Source organism: Pelophylax lessonae, assembly GCF_965119305.1.
Source record: "Pelophylax lessonae genome assembly, chromosome: 5".
NCBI classification, from domain to species: Eukaryota; Metazoa; Chordata; class Amphibia; order Anura; family Ranidae; genus Pelophylax; species Pelophylax lessonae.
The window spans coordinates 253,833,688-253,859,739 of record NC_138772.1 but is presented as its reverse complement, the minus strand read 5'-3'; the positions used below and the strand labels follow the sequence as shown (position 1 = coordinate 253,859,739).

Here is a 26,052-nt window from a genome sequence, read left to right as displayed (position 1 = left end):
GCAGCATATCAGTGCTACCTCTCAGTGCTGCATATTAGTGCCACCCCATCAGTACCTCCTCATCAGTGCCTGTCAGTGCGGCCTCATCAGTGCTCATCGGTGCAGGAAAAAATGTATCTATTTACAAAATTTTATAACAAAACAAAAAACTTTTTTTTTTTTTTTTTTCAAACTTTTCTGTCTTTTTTTTATTTGTTTAGCAAAAAAAGAAAAAATCTTGCGGTGATCAAATACCACCAAAAGAAAGCTCTATTTGTGGGGAAAAAAAATTACATAAATTTGGTTCAGGTGCAGTGTTGCATGACCGCGCAATTGTCATTCAAAATGCACCAGTGCTAAAAGCTATAAATTGGCCTGGGCAGGAAGGGGGAAAAGTGCTCGGTATTGAAGTGGTTAAAGGGGCAAATCCTTCCGGTCTTAAAGTGGTTAAGATGCAAAATATTACATATTTGGTTTTGAATTTTAACATTTGTGACTAGGTGAGCGAAATTGGTGTTCCCTGTATAGAATAGTATAAATACAGCAGGCATGAATCATTCATAATACTCTGTTGGGTTCTGGAGCTGTTCAGCTCTGCAAACAACATAGTTCCACCTGCTGTAAATGTAAAATATGCAGTATTTCACCATACCTGCCTAAAAATCATATAGATTTTCTATTTTTCTCCTACTGTAATAAAAAGTGGAATAAATGTAATTTAATTTTTAGGGTCTAGAATTGTGATTTACATTGGATTTGTATACATTTAATTATATAGAAAAATTATTATTTCTTTTACAAAAGTATCCATTTATTTATTTCAAATTCATGTAGTAAAAAACCTTTTTTTCTTTTTTTTTTGTTAGGTAAATTTCTCTCCATATACAAATGTTGTTATTTTTGGAGTTCCACAGATGGTAAGTTATTTTCATTGTGCTATGAAAAGTATTAAGGTCAATATAGCATGTTCAGCGCATTAATAATAATAATTATTATTATACATAATATTATTACCTTAACATTCATTACCAGCCAATGTGTTTGCATTTCAGAGTAATGAGAAAAGACTGGTACTCCTTTTACGTGGGGGAGCATGTGACTCCCTCCCCTCCCCCCCCCCCCCTTCTTTCCATAATGCTGATAGGGATAAAGAGCTGAGAGTATGAATGTCCACAGGACCATCTGCCACATCCCTGGGATAATAGAACATGAAAAAAGAAACCCCCCAATGGAGGATGGGACTTTATAGGCAGGAAAAGAGTAAAATAGTAAATGAGTAAATGTGTAAAATTAATGTTTTTATTAAACAGTTAATAAAATGTGTCAAAATCACATTGCCAAATCACTTTGTCAAAATCACCCAAATTCTGAAGTTTCAAAATGTCTACGGTTAGTTGCATTATATGTAACTAGTACATTCAGCATTGTAGGATGAGCCTTTTCCTCCCTGGACGATTTCACCAGGGTATTTTCGGTCGATTGTTATATTATATATTTTTAATATTTTTCATTCACTTATAGGGAGTTTTTAGGTATTCATGGAATGACACCTATAAGATTTTAGATTTTCTATTGCAGGTATATTTGTATATTTATGCATGTATGGTCGGGTATATGTGCATGTATATGCATGTGTGCTTTTTACTATTTAATATATTATTATTTGTTAAAGCACATGTACCAGTTCACATTTCCCACCATTGCTTTGAGGGCACCTTTGTTGGATTCCATTGAGGGGGTGCTGCTATTCCCATATGTATGTGTACATGTACGGTTGGGTGTATATGCATATATACACACATTTGTGCCTCTTTATATTTGAAGCGCATATACCTGTCCACATTTCCCACTGTCACTTTGGAGGCATCCTTGCTGGATTGAATTGAGAAGGGGGCGCTGCTGTTCCCGTGGTTTTTTTTTTTTTCTTTTTTCCCCCCATTTCCATTCCCCTTGGTCAGCCGGGATGTAGGGGCACGGGAGCGGTGAGTGTTACTGTGCAGATGACCTGGATGTAGGGGTGCAAGAGCAGTGAACTGTGGTGTGCGGATGGCCAGCGCTGGACCCATGGGTGTGCTGTGCCCACACACAGACGACTGTCCCTGTGTTTATACTAGCCGCTATGGACGTGCAGGAGAAAATTATGTCAGCGGAAGTGACGTCAATTGGCTGGAACGCATGACCCGGCGACCCAGAAGTCAGCCAACGGAGACAGCAACCAGATATGCGGCAGAGGGCTGCATAATCTGGTCAGCTCTTCTCTGCCTGCACCCCCTCACCACCACTTATAATGCTGCAAATTAGTATATGCACACCACAGGGATCTCTGGCATCATAAAGACAAGCACACCATGCATTTTATGGCACCACCCCTATGTGGTATATTCAGTGCAAGGGTGAGTCTGATACAATCAGTAATCATTATTGACACTGGCTGGGGGAGTGTAGTATACTGATAGATCTCAGCAAACGGTTAACACATTCACCTGGGATCCTCATCTGGCCAGCTATGACACTCTCCTAGGTGCATGTGGGGGAAGTATATGTTGTGTACTATACAAATGGTCCTCCATCATCAGCAAAGGTTCTGAGTGTTTTTACTTATATTTTAATTTTATTTACTATGCACGTATATATATTTGTCTACAATTTTAGCTGTAATTTGAGTTGCATCTTTATCTGCCCTTGTACATATGTGCTACTGGTTTGATCGTGCAAATATGGTGTATGTATTGCATGGGTACCATGAATCCACCCTGCTGGGGGTTAAATGGCAGTGACACAAGTGGGAGGGATTTAGTATCATTGTCACACCCCAGAGGGAGGGGTTCCTAAGACCGCATTGATGAGGCTTGAGCCATTCACTGCTATTTAAACTTGTGAGTAGGTCATGACACAGTGGCTCTGAGGAAGAGGCGAAGCCTCGAAACGTGTCAGCCGTCATCCAAACAGGACTATGGACAATTATATAGACTACTCCTGACACTCAAGCAATTTAGTTTGATATGATCATTTTTCACCTCGGTTTATGAGTAGCCATTTTTAGGTTATATTAATGAAGCCACTTATGGAAAAAAAAAAAATGAATGAAGCCATATTATTGAGGATAATGCGCTAGGTCGGTGCGCCCTTCTTTGTGTTTTTTGTTTGCAGTATTGTTGGACTAGCCCAGTCCTTTAGGGCAGCAAGACCTTAGCCATCCAAGATGCCATATGTGAGTCCTGTGGGAAGTGTGGTCGGGGAGCTTGGATTTTGAGCGGAGGAGAAAGGTGGTATATACACCATATCCTTTTGGAATAGGATTGTGTATGGGATTGTATAGTTGGGTTTTCAATACTGTTTTTTTTTTTTTTTTTGGTTGAACCAGATGGACTTGTGTCTTTTTTCAACCTGACTAACTGTAACTATGTGCAGGGAATTTGGCTCTCCATGTGTCCACTAAATTAAAGCCGCCTATCATGCAAGCAAATCTAGAACTGGGGGCGGGAGAAGGGGTCTTCGGGTTCGTCTGAAGTCTGTCAAGTGCGGGGTTTAAGGTGTTGTTAAGGTCCCCCAGCCACACTGCAGGTACTGCAGGGTATTGTGTCATGTATGTAAATCCCTCTAAGATGATGGATGCAGAAAAACGGGGGAGGCACATAGAGTGCCATAATCAGCAGTGGCTCCCAAAATACCAAAGTATGCAGAAAAACAAACCTGCCAAGAGGGTCTACCTGAGATCCCAGGAGTTGGAAGTGAACTGGCTTGGCAATAAGGACAGCAATGCCCCAGGAGTGGGAAGTTAACGCAGAATGGTATGTCCAGCCAATCCAAGGGCGTTTAAGCGACCACTGTAGGCGACCCTGAAGATGAGTTTCCACCAAAACTAGGATATCCACCCTTTTTTTTTTTTTTTTTTTTTTTTTTTTTTTTTTTTTTTTTTTAAAAAGGTGAAGGCAAGGCCGCAGACCTTTTATGTTTATCCCGAAAACCCCTGACATTCCATGTCATCAATTTTAAGGTGGCCATGGAGACAGCGGAAGTTGCACAAGGCCCATTACGCCCAGGATCTCGGTTACCCCAGCAGATAAATCAAGAGTAGTCAGTGACGGCAGGCCCATTAGAGCAAATAACTCAACAGGTGATTTCACACAGTACAGTCCCGAACAACCGATAAAAACAGTGGTCCATTCCTTGTATGCCAGCACATCTTGCACATTCAAACGAACATTTCCCTCCTTCCCCGCCCTGCACCAACCCCAACTTGTATGGGAATAAAATCCCAAATCCCATTGCATAGTAAACCCTGATTGGTGAAAAGTAAAGAACAGGAGTACATGGCTATACCATAGAACTGTTGTGACTTCAAACCATAAAATGTCTCGAACTGATGGTAAGCCATAAAAGAAAAAAGCAGGGCCCGCGCACCTGACAAGAACAGGTGTTGGGAGCGAAAAATCGATGGGCAGCGATGCACACCAGAGGTCTCAGCCCTGGTCTTGGGGTGGGCTGCAGGTTATTCAGAGCATCCCGTCAGAAAGGCAAAAATAGTAGTGGCCCTAACGGAGGTTGTAGTAACGGGACCAGGGGTTTTTAGCCAGCGGATAAAACAAGGTGTTGTCTCAATGCGATGGCCAATCTCGCTGTAGTAGTCAGGGAACAAAGTACAATTATTGGAATATGTGTAGCGCTAACAAAAAAAATTATATCTGAGAAAACTAAATATTGAACAGAATTAACAATCGTGATACATAAATATAGTCCAAAAAAATCAAATGGAATGTAATATATACGTGAATATCCAACATAAATTTGTGACAAGATATTGAATAATGTCCAAAAAAAGCCAATCGTGAAATCCACAAATGTATAGTGCCAAGGAAATCCAAAAAAGGGAGAAGCACCACAGATCTTAGCGGGTAGGTCTCCGTATCAAGGATGAAATGATAAAGAGTAGGACGTCATACCAAAAAGGTTCATCAAGTAGGCTTACCAGAATGTATGGGTCACCCAAATTAATGGATAGACCTAAATGTGTTAGGTATAGTAGAAAATATTCCTCCAGATGTCTCTCCTCCAATATACACGATATATACTCAGCAGTTAAGCAGCAGACGGTGTCATGAATAAAGGAAGGACAACGGAGACATAGTGTAAGCGACAACTGTAGGTAGCAATATGTAGCAATATTCAAAAAAGTATTCACCACAAGTGTAAAAAAAAATAACTGATGTAAGGGTGCCAAGGAAAGCCGAGAGAACCAAAAAATTTCAGCAGATAAATCCCAGGAGATATAGATGAAATGAAAGAGAAAAGGAATGCACCAGGAGAAAAAAAAGATCACCAAAAGGCCGTGTCCAAAGGGTGGTAATAAACAGCGCATACTCGGACTGGTCTGAGGTAGGAAGCGGGGTCCCCCAGGGCTCAGTCCTGGGACCAACCTTGTTCAATTTATTCATAAACAGCATTGAGGATGGGATCAGTAGTTCGTTATCAGTTTTTGCAGATGACACAAAATTGGCCAGGGCAATAACTGCACAGCATGAAGCAGATATCCTACAGAATGACCTGGACAAAATTACGGAGTGGGCAACGACATGGCAAATGAGGTTTAACGTGGAGAAGTGTAAGGTTTTGCACTTGGGGACTAAAAACATAAAAACACAATACACGTTAGGAGGGGAACCCTTGGGGGAATCAAAAATGGAGAAAGATCTGGGAGTCTTGGTTGATGATAGATTAGGCAACAGCATGCAATGTCAAGCGGCAGCTTCCAAAGCCAACAGAATATTAGCATGCATAAAGAAAGGGATGTATTCCAGAGATAAGACTATAATCCTTCCACTTTATAAAACTCTGGTCCGACCGCATCTGGAGTATTCTGTCCAGTTCTGGTCGCCAGTCCTCAGGAGGGATGTGTTGGAGCTGGAGAAAGTCCAGAGAAGGGCAACTAAACTGATTAGGTGGTTGGAGGACCTTAACTATGAAGAGCGGCTGCAATCACTCGATTTATTTTCCCTGGAGAAGAGACGTCTGAGAGGGGACATGATAGCAATTTATAAATATCTTAATGGGGATCTCAGCTTAGAAAAAAAGCTGTTCATTCGAAGGAATTGCATGAGGACTCGAGGACATACAATGCGATTAGAGGAGAAGCGTTTTAAGCTCAGGCAACGAGGAGGGTTCTTTACTGTTAGGGCTACAAGATTGTGGAATTGTCTACCACAAGAGGTGGTTTCTGCGGGTAGTATGGTGACTTTCAAAAGACTCTTAGAATTACATCTCAAGGATCAGGAGATTAAGGGCTATGTTAGATAATTACAGTCGCACACACCTACACAGGTTGAACTGGATGGACTATTGTCTTTATTCAACCTCACCTACTATGTAAATATGTAACTATGTAAGTAAGCAAACCGGCAGCTTACCAGAGTGTGTGGGTCACCCAAATGAATGGATAGACCATACAGGTAAGGTGTAATACTTGGAAGCTCCACCAGATGTCTCTTCCTCCAGTGTAAAGCAATGGGTACTCAGCATTCAAATGGCAACCGATGACATAAAGAATGGTGACAGGGACATAGTGTAATACCGCTTAAAAACACTGTATTTATTAAAAGCAAGCAGATACTCACATTTCAACAGATGTCAAACCGCATGAAGTAAATAGTAAGAAGCGTTTTTTTTTGGACATTATTCAATATCTTGTCACAAATTTGTTGGATATTCACGTATATTACATTCCATTTGATTTTTTGGACTATATTTATGTATCACGATTGTTAATTCTGTTCAATATCTAGTTTTCTTAGATATAATTTTTGTTAGCGCTACACATATTCCAATCTTTGTACCTTTGGGATTTTTTCTATGAGTCCTATGTGCTGCTTTCTTATTAATCACTACACACTATCATTTATATTTATCACTTTCGCGTGGAAATTCTCCACCATTAACAAAGTACAATTGATGGGAAAGAGGTATCAGCTCCCAGATGCATCCGGGGAGCGGGAAATCGCACAGAGATCAGGTACTGGGAACATCCAGCAAACAAGTGCAGGGCAGACGACAAAATCCGGAGATGAATGGTAATAAGTGTCAACTTCAGCCGCGGGTTTCTAGGTGTTCCAGCCAAGAGATGACCGACTCGGGATCCTCAAAAAGGTGCACCCGGTCTTCTACCTCCACCCGGAGGCAGGCAGGAAATATTTAATATGCTTGACCCAGAGTGTGCATTTAGCTTCTGTGTATTTAATATGCTTGACCCGGAGTCTGCATTTAGCTTCTGTGATGCCCTTGCGTTGCTTCTGAACGTCGTTAGAGAAATCAGGGAAAACCGCAATCCTGCCGTTGCCACACGGGATTTTCTCTTTCGCCAACCCCAAGACTGCATCCCTGTCTCTATAGTTCAGGAGTTTAGCGATTAAATGTGCGTGGGGGTGCACCCTGGGGCTGTGGTCTGCCCGACATGCGTTGCGCCCTCCCCACCACAAATGTGGGAGAGAAGGCCTCTTTCCCATAGGTCTTAATAAGCAACTGTTCCAGGTAGTTGGAGGGATCAGAACCCTCTGATCCTTCAGGCAATCCAATGAACCGCAGATTACAGCGGCAGAGCCGATTCTCCAAATCATCCTGCTTTTGCAGGATCTGGTTCACTTGGAGTCGCAGGCTGTCTGTGGTGTTCTGTAATAGGGGAAGGGAATCCTCAAGTCCGAGTATGGGGATACCACATGTGAGAGACTTTTTGGGGACCTAGACACATGCAGTATCCCAAAATCCAAATACCACCCCAGGTTTTCAAAGGGCAAATTTCCTCATGTTGCTTTGAGACTTTTTTTGCAGGCTAGCAAAGGGGCCGACAACCAATGACCACCTTCAGGCTTTCAAAGGGCGTAATTCCCTTACTTCATTTCCTGACTACCTATAAGAGTTTTGAAGGCCCTGAAATGCCAGAATAGTACATAAACCCCCCAAATGACCCCTTTTTGGAAAGTAGATACTCCAAGGAATTTTTATAAGAGGCATGTTAAGTATTTTGCAGATCTCATTTTTTGTCACAAGGTTTTGAAAAATTAAAAAATAAAATAAAAATATACAAACCTGATTCCAAAAAAGTTGGGACACTGTACAAATTGTAAATAAAAACATAATGCAATGATGTGGAAGGTTCAAATTTCATTATTTTATTCAGAATACAACATAGATGACATATTAAATGTTTAAACTGAGAAAATGTGTATCTTTTAAGGGAAAAATAAGTTGATTTTAAATTTCATGGCATCAACACATCTCAAAAAAGTTGGGACAAGGCCATGTTTACCACTGTGTGGCATCCCCTCTTCTTTTTTAACAGTCTGCAAACATCTGGGGACTGAGGAGACACATTGGTCAAGTTTAGGAATAGGAATTTTTGTCCCATTCTTGTCTAATACAGACTCCTAGTTGCTCAACTGTCTTAGGTCTTCTTTGTCGCATCTTCCTCTTTATGATGCACCAAATGTTTTCTATGGGTGAAAGATCTGGACTGCAGACTGGCCACTTAAGTACCTGGATTCTTCTACGCAGCCATGATGTTGTAATTGATGCAGTATGTGGTCTGGCATTGTCATGTTGGAAAATGCAAGGTCTTCCCTGAAAGAGACGACGTCTGGATGGAAGCATATGTTGTTCTAGAACTTGGATTCAGCATTGATGGTGCCTTTCCAGATGTCACATAGTTACATAGTTCATAGTTACATAGTTAGTGAGGTTGAAAAAAGACATCAGTCCATCCAGTTCAACCTATGATGTGTGTGTGTGTGTTTTCTTTTAACCGTACATTGTATACCCCTGTATGTTGTGGTCTTTAAGGTGTCCATCTAATAGTTTCTTGAAACTATCAATGCTCCCTGCTGATACGACTGCTTGTGGAAGAGAATTCCACATCCTTACCGCTCTTACAGTGAAGAACCCCTTACGCACTTTAAGGTTAAACCGCCTTTCCTCTAGTTTTAGTGAGTGGCCACGTGTCTTATTGTATCTCCTTTCTCTGAATAGTTTGTTCCTTATGCTCGGGTCACCAGTACAGTATTTGTACATTGATATCATATCCCACCTCAATCGTCTCTTCTCCAAAGAGAATAAGTTCAGTGCTTGTAGTCTTTCTTCATAGCTGATGTCCTCCATTCCCCTAATTATTTTTGTTGCCCTTCTCTGGACTTTCTCCAGTTCCAGCACATCCTTCCTAAGGACCGGTGCCCAGAACTGAACAGCATACTCCAGATGTGGCCGGACCAGAGTCTTGTAGAGTGGGAGAATAATCTCTTTTTCTCTTACGTCCTCCGACAGTCGCCGCCCCTTCCCAAGTCTTCACCAATGGGTATTGACCTTTGCTCCGTAGGAGTAGCTAGGCAACAAGAATTGTTAATACAAAAGCATTTAGCATAGACACACCCCTAGGGGCTGTCCCCTCAGTCAATACCTCCCTGCACCAGCATTCCCAACTCAGTTTGATCTTGCCTAGCTTAGGAGTAGCTGGCTTTTCCTGTGCTGGGGCTCAGTCTCAGCCTTCTACCCTTTATTTGATTTTATTTCAAGTATTTTTTTCTTTCTTTACTAGCTGTTATTTTGTCAGCTTTAGTTTAGGGATCTTCGGATGAAGAATCATCATGCGGAGCTGGGTCTCGGACTGGCCGCCCTGGATCCCAGGGCTGAGAGCCAGATGGATCCCCAGCCTGCCATCGAGCGTTCAGCTTAGGTTTGCCCTGGCACATTGAACGACCCATCCCTGTTCGCTGCAGGGATGCTGCCTGTGAGGTGGCTACCTCACTGGACGCCATGCTGCGGTCTATGGCTGCAGCCCACAGGCGTCCTGGCTGCGGCACTCTCTGTCTGCCTTGATAGCGGTTTGTCGCTGTAGACGGCTCCCCACGCCTTCTGGTACGGTAAGCACCTTTCTATGTGGGGACCTCTGTCTGGGGTGTCAGTCTATGGCTGTGTGTTCCCCTCATGTCTGTGTATGCGGGCTCCCTGATGTGATCCCTGTGTGGGTAACAGTTTTTATTCACTACTATGTCGTGGGGACCCCTCTCTCTTTCTCTCCTGTGTCACCTTAGGTGCTGTGAGTGCAGACATGTGTATGCGGCGACCGCTACGGCTGAGCGCCGCGCGGTCCGCCATTTTTGGTTACTGTGGGCTAATGTGGCTTCTCCCTGAGCCTTGTGCAGGTTTGCAGTGCGGTGTGCTTTTGGCGCCATTCGGCGCCATCTTGCGTGTGGCTTGCTCGCACGATCCGAGCACATGTCGGTGGCCATTTTATTGTAGCCTCCATTCACTTCTACAGGGCAGCCATTTTCCCTGAGCCCATTGCATATGAAGTTCAGCCTTCCTTGCCTCGCAGCGATCGGTGGCAATAGTCTGCAGGCTCTGCAGGTGCTCCCTCCATGCTTTTTTATGCTATCCTTCCTATCTCAGTGGTTTTCTGTCCCTGTGGGGGTCGGTGCATACTGTGTGTATTGCGGTGGGCTGCGCTCGCCGCGGCTTTTAAAGGGCCAGTGCCTTTTTTCCCAAATCATGTTTGGCATGGATTCACAGGATAGCATGTTCTCCCCAGCTCTGGTGGGGAACCCCGGGTCTGCTGCACCCCCCGCGGGGTCTGCTTTGACCGCTGTAGTGGCATCCTTGGTGTCGCAGATGCAGGTGCTGATGGCTGAACGTTCTGCGACATGGAGAGGCCAAGTTATCTATTTCTTCTAATTCAGATGGTGTTCTGGCTGCTGTGGCTGAGGGTCTCGGGACCTTTTGGGGTCTGCAAGGGAGGCAGGGGTTGAAGGGGTTGATACTACTTCCCCGGGCTCGCCTGAAGAGCTTGCTCTCATGGCTGGGCTGCTCTCCTCTATCTAAGACACGCTGCACCTGGAGGATGAGCTCACTCCTCCGGCTATGGTGTCCTCCTTTGGGACACATAGTACCCACGAAACGGCGCAGGTTTTCCCCTGCCCTGCTGATTTTCATCACACTGTTGAATGAACTATGGCGCAGTTTAAGGAAGCCCTTTACGGTGCCCAGTCGGTTTAAACTGCTTGTCTTTTTTGCGCCCTCCACTGAGGAGCATTGGTGCGTGGCGCCCCAGGTGGTTCACGCTGTGGCCGTATTACACTAGGCTACCCTGGTTTCCACTGATGATGCCCCGGTTTTTTCCGGGATCCTACGGACAGGAGGTTGGAGTCTCTTGTCCTTCACGCGTATATGCTGGCGGGCTCTATGCTCAAACCTATTTTCGCTTCTGTCATGGTGACTCAGGCGGTGGCAGACTGGACTGAGGTGCTCAGTCGCACCCTCGTGTCTGATTCTGCCCCACTGGCTACGCTGGAAATGGTGGATCAAATTCATCATTTAGCTGCACGCCTGTCTAGTGTCGCGGTGACTATCCGTCGACTGATCTGGCTGAGGAGTTGGTCGGTCGACCAATCTTCTCGCAAGACGCTGGCGGTTTTTCCCTATGCTGGGTCTCACCTTTTTGGCGAGGCTTTGGATACTCTGATAAAAGGGGTTACGGGGGGCAAGAGTACTCTCCTGCCCCAGTCTCACAAGCATAAGTCTTTCCGTGGTAAACGGAATTCCTCGTCTAGGCCCTCTCAGGGGTCCTTTTGTGCCTTTCGTTCACAATCCAAGGGCAAGCCCTTCAAAGGCCAAGGCTCCCAGAAGAAGCCGTGGACAGGGAAGCAGGAGTCCGGCCAGTCTGGGTCAACTTCCCATACCACTTCCGCCTGAAGGGGCGCCCTCACCCGTTTCTGGGGTGGGGGGACGTCTGCGCGGTTTCCTACAACCTTGGCTGACCCGCATTCGGGACAGATGGGTTCAGGAAATCGCTCGATCTGGTTACAAGATCGAATTTCTCTCTCGGCCGACGGGCAGATTTTTTCCCTCAAATCTTCAGCTGTCTCCGGAACGCTTACAGGGTCTGCACCTGGCGGCGCGGGACCTGCGGGCCCGGGGGTGGTGGTTCCGGTGCCTCATCGGGACAGATTTCGGGGGTTTTACTCCAATCTGTTCACTGTGCCCAGAAAGGGGGGCTAGGTGCGTCCGATTCTGGACCTGAAAGCTCTGAACCGCTTTGTGCGGGTACGCAAGTTCCGCATGGAATCTCTGCGATCAGTGGTGGCTGCCCTGAGTCCGGGGGAATTCATGGCCTCCATCGATCTGAAGGATGCGTACCTACACATCCCCATTTTCGAGGGTCACCAGAGATGCCTTCGATTCGCCATTGCGGAGGATCACTTCCAATTCGTGGCGTTACCTTTCGGTCTCGCTTCGGCTCCGCGGGTTTTTACCAAGGTGCTGGTGCCGGTTCTGGCCCTGTTGACAGCACAGGGCATTGCTGTCTTGGGGTATCTGGACGATATCCTGATACGGTCAAGCGCCAGTCAGAGCCTGGTGACCGACCTGTCCTCCACGATGCGGACTCTGTAGGAGTTCGGTTGGACCATAAACATTCCGAAGTCGACTCTGTGTCCTTCGGTTCTGGACTCTGTCCAAGCGAAGGTTTTCCTACCGGAAGACAAGCTTCGGACTCTTCAGGACGAGGTCAGGTCCCTCAGGGACAACCGTCGATCGTCTCTCCGGACATGCATGAGATGTCTAGGTTTGATGGTCTCGGCCTTCGAGGCAATCCCCTTTGCCCAGTTTCACACGCGGAGTCTCCAAGCGGAGATTCTTGCCGAGTGGGACGGGCGGCCGCAATCCCTGGATCTGCGTATTTCGTTGAGCCACAACACCAGAAGGGCTCTTCTGTGGTGGCTCCAGTCCCCGGCGGTGTCGGGGGGCAAGTCTTTTCGTCCATTATCGTGGACGGTGCTCACCATGGATGCCAGTCTGTCGGGCTGGGGTGGTGTTCTGGGCGTTCTGTCCGCCCAGGGAACTTGGTCGGGGGAGGAGTCCTCCCTTCCGATCAACATTCTGGAATTGAGGGCGATAAAGCTTTGCCTTCTGAGATGGACGGACCAACTTTGGGGCCGTCCAGTTCGGGTTCAGACGGACAATGCCACCGCGGTGGCCTCCATCAACCACCAAGGGGGCACCAGGTGTGCCCGAGCGGCTCGGGAAGTAGCCGACATTCTGTCTTGGGCTGAGAAGCACGTCCCGGCGATAACGGCAGTTCACATTCCGGGGGTGGAGAACTGGCAGGCGGATTATCTGAGTCGCCAGACCCTGGACCTGGGGAATGGTCCCTTCACCCGGATGTCTTCCAGATGTTGTGCGCGAAGTGGGGTTCCCCAGATGTGGACCTGTTCGCGTCTCATCTGAACAACAAGGTGGAAAGGTTCGTGGCGAGGACGCGCGATCCTCGGGCAGACGCCTCAGACGCGTTAGTGGCGCCCTGGCATCAGTATCGTCTGATGTTTGCCTTTCCACCGGTTCAACTACTATCCAGGCTCCTTCGCAGGTTAGCCTCGGAACCGCACACAGTGATTCTGGTGGCACCGGACTGGCCTCGCCGGTCTTGGTACGCAGACCTCGTAAATCTGGCAGTCGACGCTCCGTGGCGTCTGCCGCTTCGAGAAGACCTTCTGTCTTAAGGGCCGATATTCCATCCTGCTTTACAGTCGCTGGCTTTAACGGCCTGGCTGTTGACAGCCAGGTCCTGAAGGATAGGGGTCTCTCCCCTGAGGTCATTCCCACTTTGATCAAGGCTAGAAAAGCCTCTTCGGGTAAATTTACTACTGTACTTGGAAAGCGTATTTTGCCTGGTGTGAGTCCAGGGGGTATTCCCCTCGCTCATACTCGGTGTCGAGAGTGTTGGCTTTCCTTCAAACGGGAGTGGGCCAGCGTTTAGGGGTCAGATTTCTGCGCTGGCCATTCTCTTTCAACGCCCTGTGGCGTCTAATTCCTTGGTTAGCACCTTTGTTCAGGGGGTGCGACATTTGGCCCCTCCTAGGAGGGTACCTTTGCCTCCATGGGACTTGAACCTTGTTCTGTCCGTGTTACAACAGGCTCCCTTTGAAAAGCTCAGGGAGATCTCGTTGTCTCTGTTATCCAAGAAGGTTGCCTTCTTGGTGGCGATCACTTCGGCTCGCAGGGTGTCGGAGCTGGCGGCTTTGTCCTGCAACTCTCCCTACCTGGTGATCCACAAGGATAAGGTGGTCCTGCGACCTAACCCATCTTTTCTTCCGATAAGGATCTAGGAATTTCACCTAAATGAAGACATTGTCTTGCCTTCGCTCTGCGCGAAGCCAAAGCATCCGAAGGAGGTTGCCTTACATTCCTTGGATGTTGTCCGGGCGATCAGGGTTTACCTGTCGTCCACTAAATCTTTTCGCAAGTCGGATTTCCTCTTTGTCCTTCCTGAGGGACCTCGGAAGGGCATGGCGGCGTCGGCTGCGGCCATCGCCGACTGGATCAGACAGATCATTGAGCAAGTTTATGCCTTGAAGGGGAAGGTTCCCCCCCTTCCCTGTGAAGGCGCACTCTACCAGATCTTTGAGTACGTCTTGGGCCTACCGTCATCAGGCTTCTGTGGCCCAGGTGTGTAAGGCAGCGACTTGGTCGTCCGTTCACACCTTCTCAAAATTCTATAAGGTGGATGTTCAGGCATCGGCTAATGCCTCCTTTGGCCGTAAGGTTCTCAGTGCGGCAGTTTCTTAGGGACCCTTGTTTTTGTGGGCCCTTGGTTATTGGGATGTTTTACCCCAGGGTTACTTTTTTTTCCTGGGTTGTTGCTCTTGTTCAGCATGTTTTCCTGTTGCCCAGTTGGTTCTCTTACTGTGGTAAGGTTCCTTTCTCTGATGTGGGTACTGCGTTGCTTTTTCTGCGGCTGCGTCTCCCACCCCTCATGTCTACACTGCTTTGGGACGTCCCATTGGTGAAGACTTGGGAAGGGGCGGCGACTGTCGGAGGACGTAAGAGAACTGAATTTTTGTAAAATCTTACCGTAAAATTCCTTTCTCTGAGTCCTCCGACAGTCGCTGCCCCCCACCCCTCTTTTGGGGTTTTTGTGTACTCTTACTGCTATGCTACCAAACTGAGTTGGGAATGCTGGTGCAGGAAGGTATTGACTGAGGGGACAGCCCCTAGGGGTGTGTCTATGCTAAAAGCTTTTGTATTAACAATTCTTGTTGCCTAGCTACTCCTACGGAGCAAAGGCCAATACCCATTGGTGAAGACTTGGGAAGGGGCGGCGACTGTCGGAGGACTCAGAGAAAGGAATTTTACGGTAAGATTTTACAAAAATTCCCAGTATTCTGTTGGCTTTGCGGCGGCTTGGCATTGCATGCCACTGCCAAGCTTGTTGTCTACCAGTACCCCCAGGTCCTTTTCCATCCTAGACTCACCCAGAGGTTCTCCCCCTAGTTAGTAGCTTGCTTTCTGGTTTCTGGCCCCCAAGTGCATTACTTTACATTTTTCAACATTAAATCTCACCTGCCATGTAGTTGCCCACCCCGTTATTTTGTTCAGGTCCGCTTGCAAGGTTTCCACATCCTGCATAGAAGATATTGGCAAGCCTAGTTTAGTATCATCTGCAAATACTGAGATTGTACTCGATATCCCCTCCTCTAAGTCATTTATGAATAAATTAAACAGGATTGGTCCCAGGACAGAACCCTGGGGGACCCCACTTTCCACACCCGCCCAATCCGAGTACCCCCTATTAATCACCACCCTCTGTACTCTCCCCTGGAGCCAGTTCTCTATCCAGGTACTCACCGTATGGTCCATACCTACCTTCCTTAGTTTGTACAGTAAGCGTTTGTGGGGAACGGTGTCAAAGACCTTTGCAAAGTCCAGATACACCACATCCACAGGCTTTCCATTATCTAGGTGGCAGCTCACTTCATCGTAGAAGGTTAATAGATTGGTTTGGCACAAACGATTTTTCATTAATCCATGCTGATTACTACTTATAATACCGTTTTCATTACTAACGTCTTGTATGTGGTCCCTTAACATCCCCTCCAAAATTTTGCAGACTACCGATGTTGGGCTGACCGGCCTATAGTTAACCCCGGAAATATGGCCTCTGTCCTCAGTGGCCATATTTCCTTTATCATCTTTTATGGGGCCAACATGTTCTGGCCTTGCTTTCCTACTGTTTATATACTTAAAGAACTTCTTGGGGTTCTTTTTACTCTCCTCCGCTATATGTCTCTCGTGTTCTATTTTAGCCGCCCTGATTTCATCTTTACATTTCTTATTACACTCTTTGTTGTAATGCTTAAAATCTGCCAATGATCCCTCAGTCTTGTATTTTTTGAAGGCCTTTTCTTTAGCACTAATATACATTTTTATGTTGGAGTTTAGCCACCCAGGGTTTAGTTTTGCTCTTTTAAATGTATTTCCCTTTGGAATGCACTGGCCAATCCCCTTGTTAAGTATGCTCTTGAAGCACTCCCATTTTTCCTCCATGTGCTTTGTTCCCAGGGTTCTATCCCATTTGATATTTTCTAGCAGCGAGCGCAGTTTAGGGAAATTGTCTCTTTTGAAATTCAGTGTCCTTATATTACCCTTGTGTTTCCTATTACTGTAATTAATACTGAAACCAATTGACCTATGGTCACTGTTTCCTAAGTTGTCCCGTATTTCTATATCCATGAGCAGGTCTGTATTGTTGGTAATCAGTAGGTCAAGAACCGCATTGTTTCTTGTCGGTGCATTCACCATCTGACCCATGAAATTGTCCTGCAAAACATTTAGGATTTGCCTAGCCTTGGCTGAGTGCGCGGTTCCTTCTGCCCAGTCTATATCTGGATAATTAAAGTCCCCCATTATAATGACATTTCCCATCCTTGCTGCCAATCCTATCTGTAACATGAGGTCCGCCTCACCCTCCTCCCTCTGGTTGGGGGGCCTATAGCATACGCCCAATATTACCTTCCCCACCGTGCCTTCCCTTTGAAGCTCTACCCATAGGGATTCTGCCTCGTCCTTAGCTCCATTATTAATATCATCCCTCATATTTACCTGTATACTGTTCTTAATATACAGACATACCCCTCCCCCTTTTTTTACCTTCTCTATCCCTGCGATAAAGGGAATACCCCTGAATGGTCGCCATCCAGTCATGCGAGCTGTCAAACCAAGTCTCAGTTATCCCCACAAAATCTAAGTCCTCTTCAAACATCAGCAGCTCCAGCTCTCCCATCTTGTTGGCCAGGCTTCTGGCATTGGTATACAAACCTCTTAATTTTGATCGGTTACATATATCCTCATTTGTTGTTATTATGCTGCTCTCTTGATTTTTCCCCATACCCACCCTGGGTTTAGGAGCTCCGAACACCCTACCGCTAATGCCCCCATTTCTGCCCTCTGAATCTTGCTTTCCACTGGCTAATTCTACATCTGTACCTTCCCCCCATCACCTAGTTTAAAAGCCCCTCTAACTTTGTGGCCATCCTCTCACCCAGTACGGCTGCACCCTCTCCATTTAGGTGCAATCCGTCCCTACCAAAGAGCTGGTGGCCGACTGAGAAGTCGGCCCAGTTCTCCAGGAACCCGAAACCCTCCTTACTACACCAGCTCCTCAGCCACTCGTTAACTTCCCTAATCTCCCGCTGCCTCTCTGGTGTTGCTCGAGGTACAGGTAGTATTTCGGAAAATACTACCTTAGAGGTCCTAGTCCTCAACTTAGCGCCTAAGTCCCTGAAATCGTTCCATCTTCCTCTGCCTATGTCATTGGTACCCACGTGTACCATGACAGCTGGGTCTTCCCCAGCCCCACCCAATAATCTGTTCACCCGATCCGCGATGTGCCGAACCCGAGCGCCCGGCAAACAGCAGACTGTTCGGCGCACACGGTCTTTGTCACAGATTACACTGTCTGTCCTTCTAATAATTGAGTCCCCTACCAGCAGCACCTGTCTTTCCTTTCCCTTTCTCCCGGCCTCACTGGAGGAGTTCTTCCCCTGGCAGCTAGGGGCGTCACTCTGCTCCAGCAATGCTGGACCCTGACTGGTTTCCCCAACATCACACAACGGGCGTATCTATTGGGGTGCTCCAGCCCAGGATCAGCCTCCTTGCCTTGTCCCCTTCTACCCCTCCTAACTGTCACCCCTCTACTCTGCTCTGATGCCTGCACCTCCAATACTCCGCCCACCTCTGTGGAGACCCCTGTCTGCACCTGACTGGTACGATCCTGGCTCTCCTCCGGTATGGACATTCGTCTCAGTGTTGCCAGCTGCTTCCCTAGATTCAGGACCTGAGCTTCCAGGGAAGCAACGTGCTTACATTTTGCGCATTTGTATTCGCCCTCGATCACATGTCTGAGGAACGCATACATATCACAATATGTACACTGAGTCGCATCTCCACACCCGCCGGGCATTGTACCTACTAATCTAATCTAATGGGGATTCAGCGATTTAAGTCTATCCTATGTGGCTATTTCCTGGCTTCCTAACTCTACCTTCTCACCCTCTGGTACTCCGCTACACTCGCTTGACACTCAGTTGCACAACACTCACAGTCGCACAGCCCGGTCAGATGCACAACACTCAGTCGCACAGCCCGGTCAGACGCACAACACTCAGTCGCACAGCCCGGTCAGACGCACAACACTCAGTCGCACAGCCCGGTCAGACGCACAACACTCAGTTGCACAGCCCGGTCAGCCGCACAACACTCATTCGCACAGCCCGGCCAGACGCACAACACTCACAGTACACTCAGGTAGCAATAGGTACTCCCAGACACTCAGGTAGCAGTAGGTACTCCCAGACACTCAGGTAGCAATAGGTACTCCCAGACACTCGGGTAGCAATAGGTACTCCCAGACACTCGGGTAGCAATAGGTACTCCCAGACACTCGGGTAGCAATAGGTACTCCCAGACACTCAGGTAGCAATAGGTACTCCCAGACACTCAGGTAGCAATAGGTACTCACAGATACTCAGGTAGCAATAGGTACTCACAGATACTCAGGTACTACACTACACCCTCAGTCACTGTTCAATCTAAATCACCAGTCTTACTTACCTAGTGTGTGTCCCTTTAAGCCTGTCACTAGCAGTTCCTGACGGTGAGTCGGTCAGTCTGCTCTCAGCACCCCGCCTCCCTCGGTCACTTCCCTGTCAGCTAGTCTCCTCTGCTCCTCTCTGTGGGGAGGGGGGGGGGGGGGTTCCCGCACCGCAAGAGACGGTTTACTGCACGCCGCCCGCAACAGGGGGGGGGGGCGCTCTTACTTCGGTGGGTGGGGGGGTCTTAGCACCGGACGCCGCCCGCCGCAACAAGGGAGGGGGGGTTATCGGTCTGCTCGCCGCCCGCTTCCTTTCAGGGGGGGAGGGGGGGTTCTAGCCCGGACGCCGCCGCTCTTCTGAGGGGTGGGGGATACTCAGTCCCTCTTGGTCCTCCTCTGCCGCCGCTCAGATGATCCTCCCCTTCAGTCACCAGACACCTCGGTTCCCCCGAGATCTCCCGCACCGGCTCCCCCACAGCACCTTCTCCTCCTCCTCTCTCTGCACACAGCACACGCTGTCTGCCCACACACACACAAGTTCCTGCTTCCGGTTTCCGGCTTCTCGGCTCTTCTTGTGTAAGCTGCCCATGCCACAGGCACTCATGCAACCCCATACCATCAGAGATGCAGACTTCTGAATTAAGTGCTGATAACAACTTGGGTTGTCCTTGTCCTCTTTAGTCCGGATGACATGGTGTCCCAGTTATCCACAAAGAACTTCAAATTTTGATTTGTCTGACCACAGAACAGTTTTCCACTTTGCCACAGTCCAGCGTTCCCTCTTGCTGTTTGTAAAAGCAATCCAGAGGCTAATTAGCTGCTGGGATTGCTTTTACAGGAAAGCCGCCTGCTGGCTTAAAAAAACTAATACCTGGATGATGCCTGCATAAGCACTCAAAATTCCAGCAGCATACTGGTACATCGCAGGTCCTTGGGCATATATGTAATGTTCTATTTTTTATGCAGCTTGTGGGCTGAACGATTGGCATACATGTAATGTTCTTTCTTTTTTTGTTCAGCCTAACAGATTCCTGCATTCACATTGATCAATGTGGATGAAGAAATCTCTGCCATAAAAAGAGTGAAAAAAAGATATGCTGAAGCATAGGAGTGATCCACCCCAGGCCTCTCATAGTTACATAGTTAGTGAGGTTGAAAAAAGACATCAGTCCATCCAGTTCAACCTATGATGTGTGTGTGTGTGTGTTTGCCTTCAACCGTACATTGTATACCCCTGTATGTTGTGGTCTCTAAGGTGCCCATCTAATAGTTTTTTGAAACTATCAATGCTCCCTGCTGATACGACTGCTTGTGGAAGAGAATTCCACATCTTTACCGCTCTTACAGTGAAGAACCCCTTACGCATTTTAAGGTTAATCCGCCTTTCCTCTAGTTTTAGTGAGTGGCCACGTGTCTTATTGTATCTCCTTTCTCTGAATAGTTTGTTCCTTATGCTAGGGTCGCCAGTACAGAATTTGTACATTGATATCATATCCCCTCTCAAGCGTCTCTTCTCCAGAGAGAATAAGTTCAGTGCTTGTAGTCTTTCCTCATAGCTGATGTCCTCCATTCCCCTAATTATTTTTGTTGCCCTTCTCTGGACTCTTTCCAATTCCAGCACATCCTTCTTGAGGACCGGTGCCCAGATCTGGACAGTATACTCCAGATGCGGCCGGACCAGAGTCTTTTATAGTGGGAGAATAATCTCTTTATTTCTGGAGTGAATCCCCTTTTTTATACATCCCAGTATTCTGTTGGCTTTGCTTGCAGCGGCTTGGCATTGCATGCCACTGCCAAGCCTGTTGTCTACCAGTACCCCCAAGTCTTTTTCCATCCTAGACTCACCCAGAGGTTCCCCCCCCCCCTAGTGAGTAGCTTGCTTTCTGGTTTCTGGCCCCCAAGTGCATTACTTTACATTTTTCAACATTAAACCTCATCTGCCATGTAGTTGCCCACCCCATTATTTTGTTCAGGTCCGCTTGTAAGGTTTCCACATCCTGGATAGAAGATATTGGCATGCTTAGTTTAGTATCATCCGCAAATACTGAGATTGTACTAGATATCCCCTCCTCTAGATCATTTATGAATAAATTAAACAGGATTGGTCCCAGGACAGAACCCTGGGGGACCCCACTTTCCACACCCGCCCAATCCGAGTACTCCCCATTAATCATCACCCTCTGGACTCTCCCCTGGAGCCAGTTCTCTATCCAGGTACTCACCTTATGGTCCATACCTACCTTCCTTAGTTTGTACAGTAAGCGTTTGTGGGGAACGGTGTCAAAGACCTTTGCAAAGTCCAGATACACCACATCCACAGGCTTTCCTTTATCTAGGTGGCAGCTCACTTCATCGTAGAAGGTTAATAGATTGGTTTGGCAAGAACGATTTTTCATGAATCCATGCTGATTACTACTAGTAATACAGTTATTATTAGTAGTGATCATGCTTGACCATACACAATTTTATATAACTTCAGATAATGATTCTCCTCCTGCAGCGCTGCAGGGACTGACTTCTATTCCCAGAGCAGCAATATAACATTAACCCAATAAAACAATTTTTTTTTAACCTTTATATTATATTTTTTACTCTTTTTTTTTTTATTTATTTATTTATTTTTACTTTTGTATGTAACATCAGAATCGTAACTGTAAGCTTTCCAGTCTTTGAGTTTAGCCTTGATGCAGAGACCAGGTTGGCAAGGACAGGAGAAACTGAAAAAACAGGTGTCTCCTTTTATTCTACATCTACTACAGATATGACATTTTCTTCAGGGTGACTTTTGGGTTGGGGTACAAGGGAGGACATCAGGAAAATGCTAGCTCACTGCATCTGGATTTGGGCCACAGCACTTTCTGGATACAAAAGGGCCCTGATGATCACGTCCTGCAATTTTAGAAAGGATCCACTTCTTCCTCTTTCTTTGTAAATCACAAATGCATTATATTAGGGGTGTCCAAACTTTTTTTAAAGAGGGCCAGATTTGATGAAGTTAAACATGTGTGAGGGCCGACCATTTTGCCTGACACTCTTTGGACCGTTAAAATTAAATGCAAGTTCACATTGATGGAAAGGGTAAACTGGGACAAAACCCTGGGAACACTGACTACGGAGGAAAAATGGTAATGCTTTAGGAACATATTAAACAAATGCATCTTGCAGTGCATTCCTATGGGAAATAAATTTAAAAGAGACAAAGCCAAACCTGGCTGGCTAAACCATAATGTTAAAAAACTTATTAGGGAGAAAAAAATGGCCTTCAAGAAATATATAAATCAGAGGGCACAGTATCGGCTTTCGAGAAATACAAGGAGGCAAATAAGAAAAGTAAATACGAAATCAAAATGGCTAAAATCAACTTTGAGAGACAAATAGTGGAGGATAGTAAAAAGAATCCAAAGAAATTCTTTAAATATATCAACAGGACTGGCGACCAGAACTGGACAGAATACTCCAGATGCGGTCGAACCAGAGTTTTATAAAGTGGAAGGATTATAGACTTATCTCTGGAATACATCCCTTTCTTTATGCATGCTAATATTCTGCTGGCCTTGGCAGCTGCCGCTTGACATTGCATGCTGTTATCTAGTCTATCATCAACCAAGACTCCCAGATCTTTCTCCATTATTGATTCCCCCAAGGGTTCCCCTCCTAATGTATATTGTGCTTTTATGTTTCTAGTCCCCAAGTGCAAAACCTTACACTTCTCCACGTTAAACCTCATTTGCCAAGTCGTTGCCCACTCCGTTATTTTGTCCAGGTCATCCTGTAGGATATCTGCTTCATGCTGTGCAGTTATTGCCCTGCCCAATTTTGTGTCATCTGCAAAAACTGATATCAAACTACTGACCCCGTCCTCAATGCTGTTTATGAATAAATTGAACATGGTTGGTCCCAGGACTGAGCCTTGGGGGACCCCGCTTACTACCTCAGACCAGTCTGAGTATGCGCTGTTTATTACCACCTTTTGGACACGCCCTTTTAGCCAGTTCCGTATCCAAGAGCAAACCCTGCTGTCGATACCTGCAGACCTTATTTTATAAATTAAGCGCTTATGGGGAACTGTATCAAACGCTTTAGCGAAATCTAGGTACACCACATCCACTGGTCTTCCCCTATCTAGCTCACAGCTCACCTCTTCGTAGAATGTTAAGAGATTGGTTTGACAAGAACGCCCATTTGCAAACCCGTGCTGGTTACTGCTGATGATGCTGTTGTCTTTAGCAAACTCTACGATATAGTCCCTTATCATCCCCTCCAGAGGTTTACATACTACTGATGTCAGACTGACAGGCCTATAATTTCCCGGTATATGCCTCTGACCCTTTTTGAATATCGGAATCACGTTTGCTTTCCTCCACTCCCCTGGTACATCTCCTGTCCGAATACTGTCAGCAAAGATCAGGAACAGTAGTCTGGATATAACCTTACTGAGTTCCTTGAGTACTCTCGGATGTACGCCATCCGGGCCTGGTGATTTGTCTGTGTTAAGTTTATCCAGCCTTTCCCTGATTTCACCCTCTGTTAGCCATAGTGGCAAGTCCTGTGTATTACTACTAACCATACAGTCATGGTCAGTGTACCCCTCCGTTTCCTGTGTAAATACTGACTAGAAAAAAGCATTCAGCACGGTTGCTTTTTCAGTGTCATCTGTAACCATCCTCCCATTATCGTTAATTATGTGTGCAATATGCTCTGCCCTAGTTTTTTTGCTGTTGATATATTTAAAGAATTTCTTTGGGTTTTTTTACTATCCTCCGCTATTTGTCTCTCAAAGTCTATTTTAGCCATCTTGATTTCGTGTTTACACTTCTTATTTGCCTCCTTGTATTGGTCGAAAGCCAATACTGTGCCTTCTGATTTATATTTCCTGAAGGCCAATTTTTTTCCCCTGGTGTTGGTGTTGGTATTGGTATTGGAGTATGTCAGTTTGCTTAATAAACTTATTTACATCTTTATCCATCTGGGTCCTGATTCCTTGGTGCAGCCAACTGATCTGATCACCCTTGCTGGATGCCTGCATGTGGTATCCCTGACAGAATACTGAAGCCACTAACGATCAGATCGGTTGCACCTGGGAATTAGGAATTTTCTGGTTGTTGCAAGATGCAGACAGAGGAGGTCTTTTATTTTTCTCTGCTTGTAATAGAAGACAGGGAATATTGTCGCCAAATTCTGAAAACTTACACTAGCGAGCAGTTGTTGGAATGCACCTGTCTGGCCCACTCGTTTGTTGACCAAGGCAGAGTTTTGTTCAAAGAGATTCAGGCACTTATTCAGCTCTGTGCAGAGTTGGCTTTATCTAGTACCCCTAAGGGTGGTGATGATTATTCTCCTCCTTTTAGTGTCTCTCAGGTGGTATCTCTTGTGTGGCTCTTGGAAGATGATAAACCCTATTTTATTGAACATTATTCAGTGTATTCTCCAGAGGCCCTGTTGGATTGTATAAATGCTGTATATTCTCTAATCAGACAAGGGGGTTGTAAATTGAGTTTTGTTCAGCCCTTACTGCAAACATGGTCAGATCTTTCCAACTTAGCATCAGCTAACTCACACCAATCCACTGCTGCCTCTGGACACCAGTTTTCTCAAAGTTTCTCCTCTCCGTTACCTGTAGCAACCACAGCTGCAGTTAGGTATGGTTTGCTTTCTACTGCTTGTTCATATCCTGGCTTAACGAGTTGCACTTTTCCTGCATTGTGAAAACTTCCTCTACTACTCTGTTGCCCCTAGCAACCTCTCAGAAATTCTCCTCTGTAACTATCTCTCCTTTTCCACCATCTCCCAATACTGCCATTTCGCTTCCATCTACTTCACAATCTATTCATAGCCCTGCAATTACTAGCAAGATTCCTGTATCTAAACCTAAAAAGAAAAGGAGATTTTTCCCAACACATACAATTATACCTGTTACCCAGCCTTCTGATCCGGTGCCTGTTTCTCAGCCTGCTGTCCCAGTGCCCGCTGTTCTGGTGCCTGCTGTTCTGATGCCTGCTGATCCTGTGCCCGCTTATCCGGTGCCTCCTACTGAGCCTGCTGACCCAGTGCCTGCTGTTCCGGTGCCCGCTGATCCAGTGCCTGCTGTTCCGGTGCCCGTTGTTCCGGTGACCACTACCCAGCCTGCTGATCCGGTGCCTGTTTCTCAGCCCGCTGTCCCAGTGCCCGCTGTTCCCGGTGCCCGTTGTTCTGATGCCTGCTGATCCAGTGCACACGGTTCCGGTGCCTGCTGTTCTGATGCCTGCTGATCCAGTGCCCGCTGTTCTGGTGCTCGCTGATCCCGTGCCTCTTACTGAGCCTGCTGACCCAGTGCTTTCTGTTCCGGTGCCCGCTGACCCAGTGCCTGCTGTACTGGTGCCCGTTGTTTCTGGGGACCACTACCCAGCCTGCTGACCCGGTGCCTGTTTTTCAGCCTGCTGTCTGGTGTCCGCTGTTCTGATGCCTGCTGTTCCAGTCCCTGCTGATCTGGTGCCTCCTACTGAGCCTGCTGATCCAGTGCCCACTGATCTGGTGCCTCCTACTGATGCCTGCTGATCCAGTGCCTGCTGTTCTGATGCCTGCTGTTCCAGTGCTCGCTGGTCTGGTGCCTCCTACTGAGCCTGCTGATCCAGTTCCCACTATTCCGGTGCCCCCTGATCTGGTGCCTCCTACTGAGCCTGCTGATCCAGTGCCCGTTGTTCCGGTGCTCCCTACCCAGCCTGCTGATCCGGTGCCTGTTTCTCAGCCTGCTGTTCCAGTGCCCACTGTTCCGGTGCCCGCTGTTCTGATGCCCGCTGTTCCAGTGCCCGTTGATCTGGTGCCTCCTACCGAGCCTGCTGATCTAATGCCCGCTGTTCTGATGCCTGCTGTTCCAGTGCCCTCTGATCTGGTGTCTCCTACTGAGCTTGTTGATCCAGTGCCCGCTGTTCCGGTGCCTTCTACTGAGCCTGCTGTTCCAGTGGCCGCTGTTCTGATGCCTGCTGTTCCAGTGCTCACTGTTCTGGTGCCCGCTGATCCGGTGCCCCCTACTGAGCCTGCTGATCCAGTGCCCGCTGTTATGGTGCCCGCAGCTCCGGTGCTTGCTGATCTGGTGTCTCTTACTCAGCCCGCTGATCTGGTGCCAGCTGATCCAGTGCCCGCTGTTCCAATGACCACTACCCAGCCTGCTGACCCAGTGCTTGCTGAACCAGTGC

General features: G+C 47.0%; 1 protein-coding gene across 1 annotated transcript in view; it reads left to right on the top strand.

Moving 5' to 3' along the window:
* The window catches only part of ATPSCKMT (ATP synthase c subunit lysine N-methyltransferase), a 163,725-nt gene that overhangs the window by 107,176 nt on the left and 30,497 nt on the right, over nucleotides 1-26,052 (top strand). The window contains exon 3 of the mRNA XM_082257993.1: nucleotides 846-896. Within this exon, the coding sequence (XP_082114119.1) occupies nucleotides 846-896 (51 nt within the window). The remainder of the gene's footprint in view (nucleotides 1-845; nucleotides 897-26,052) is intronic.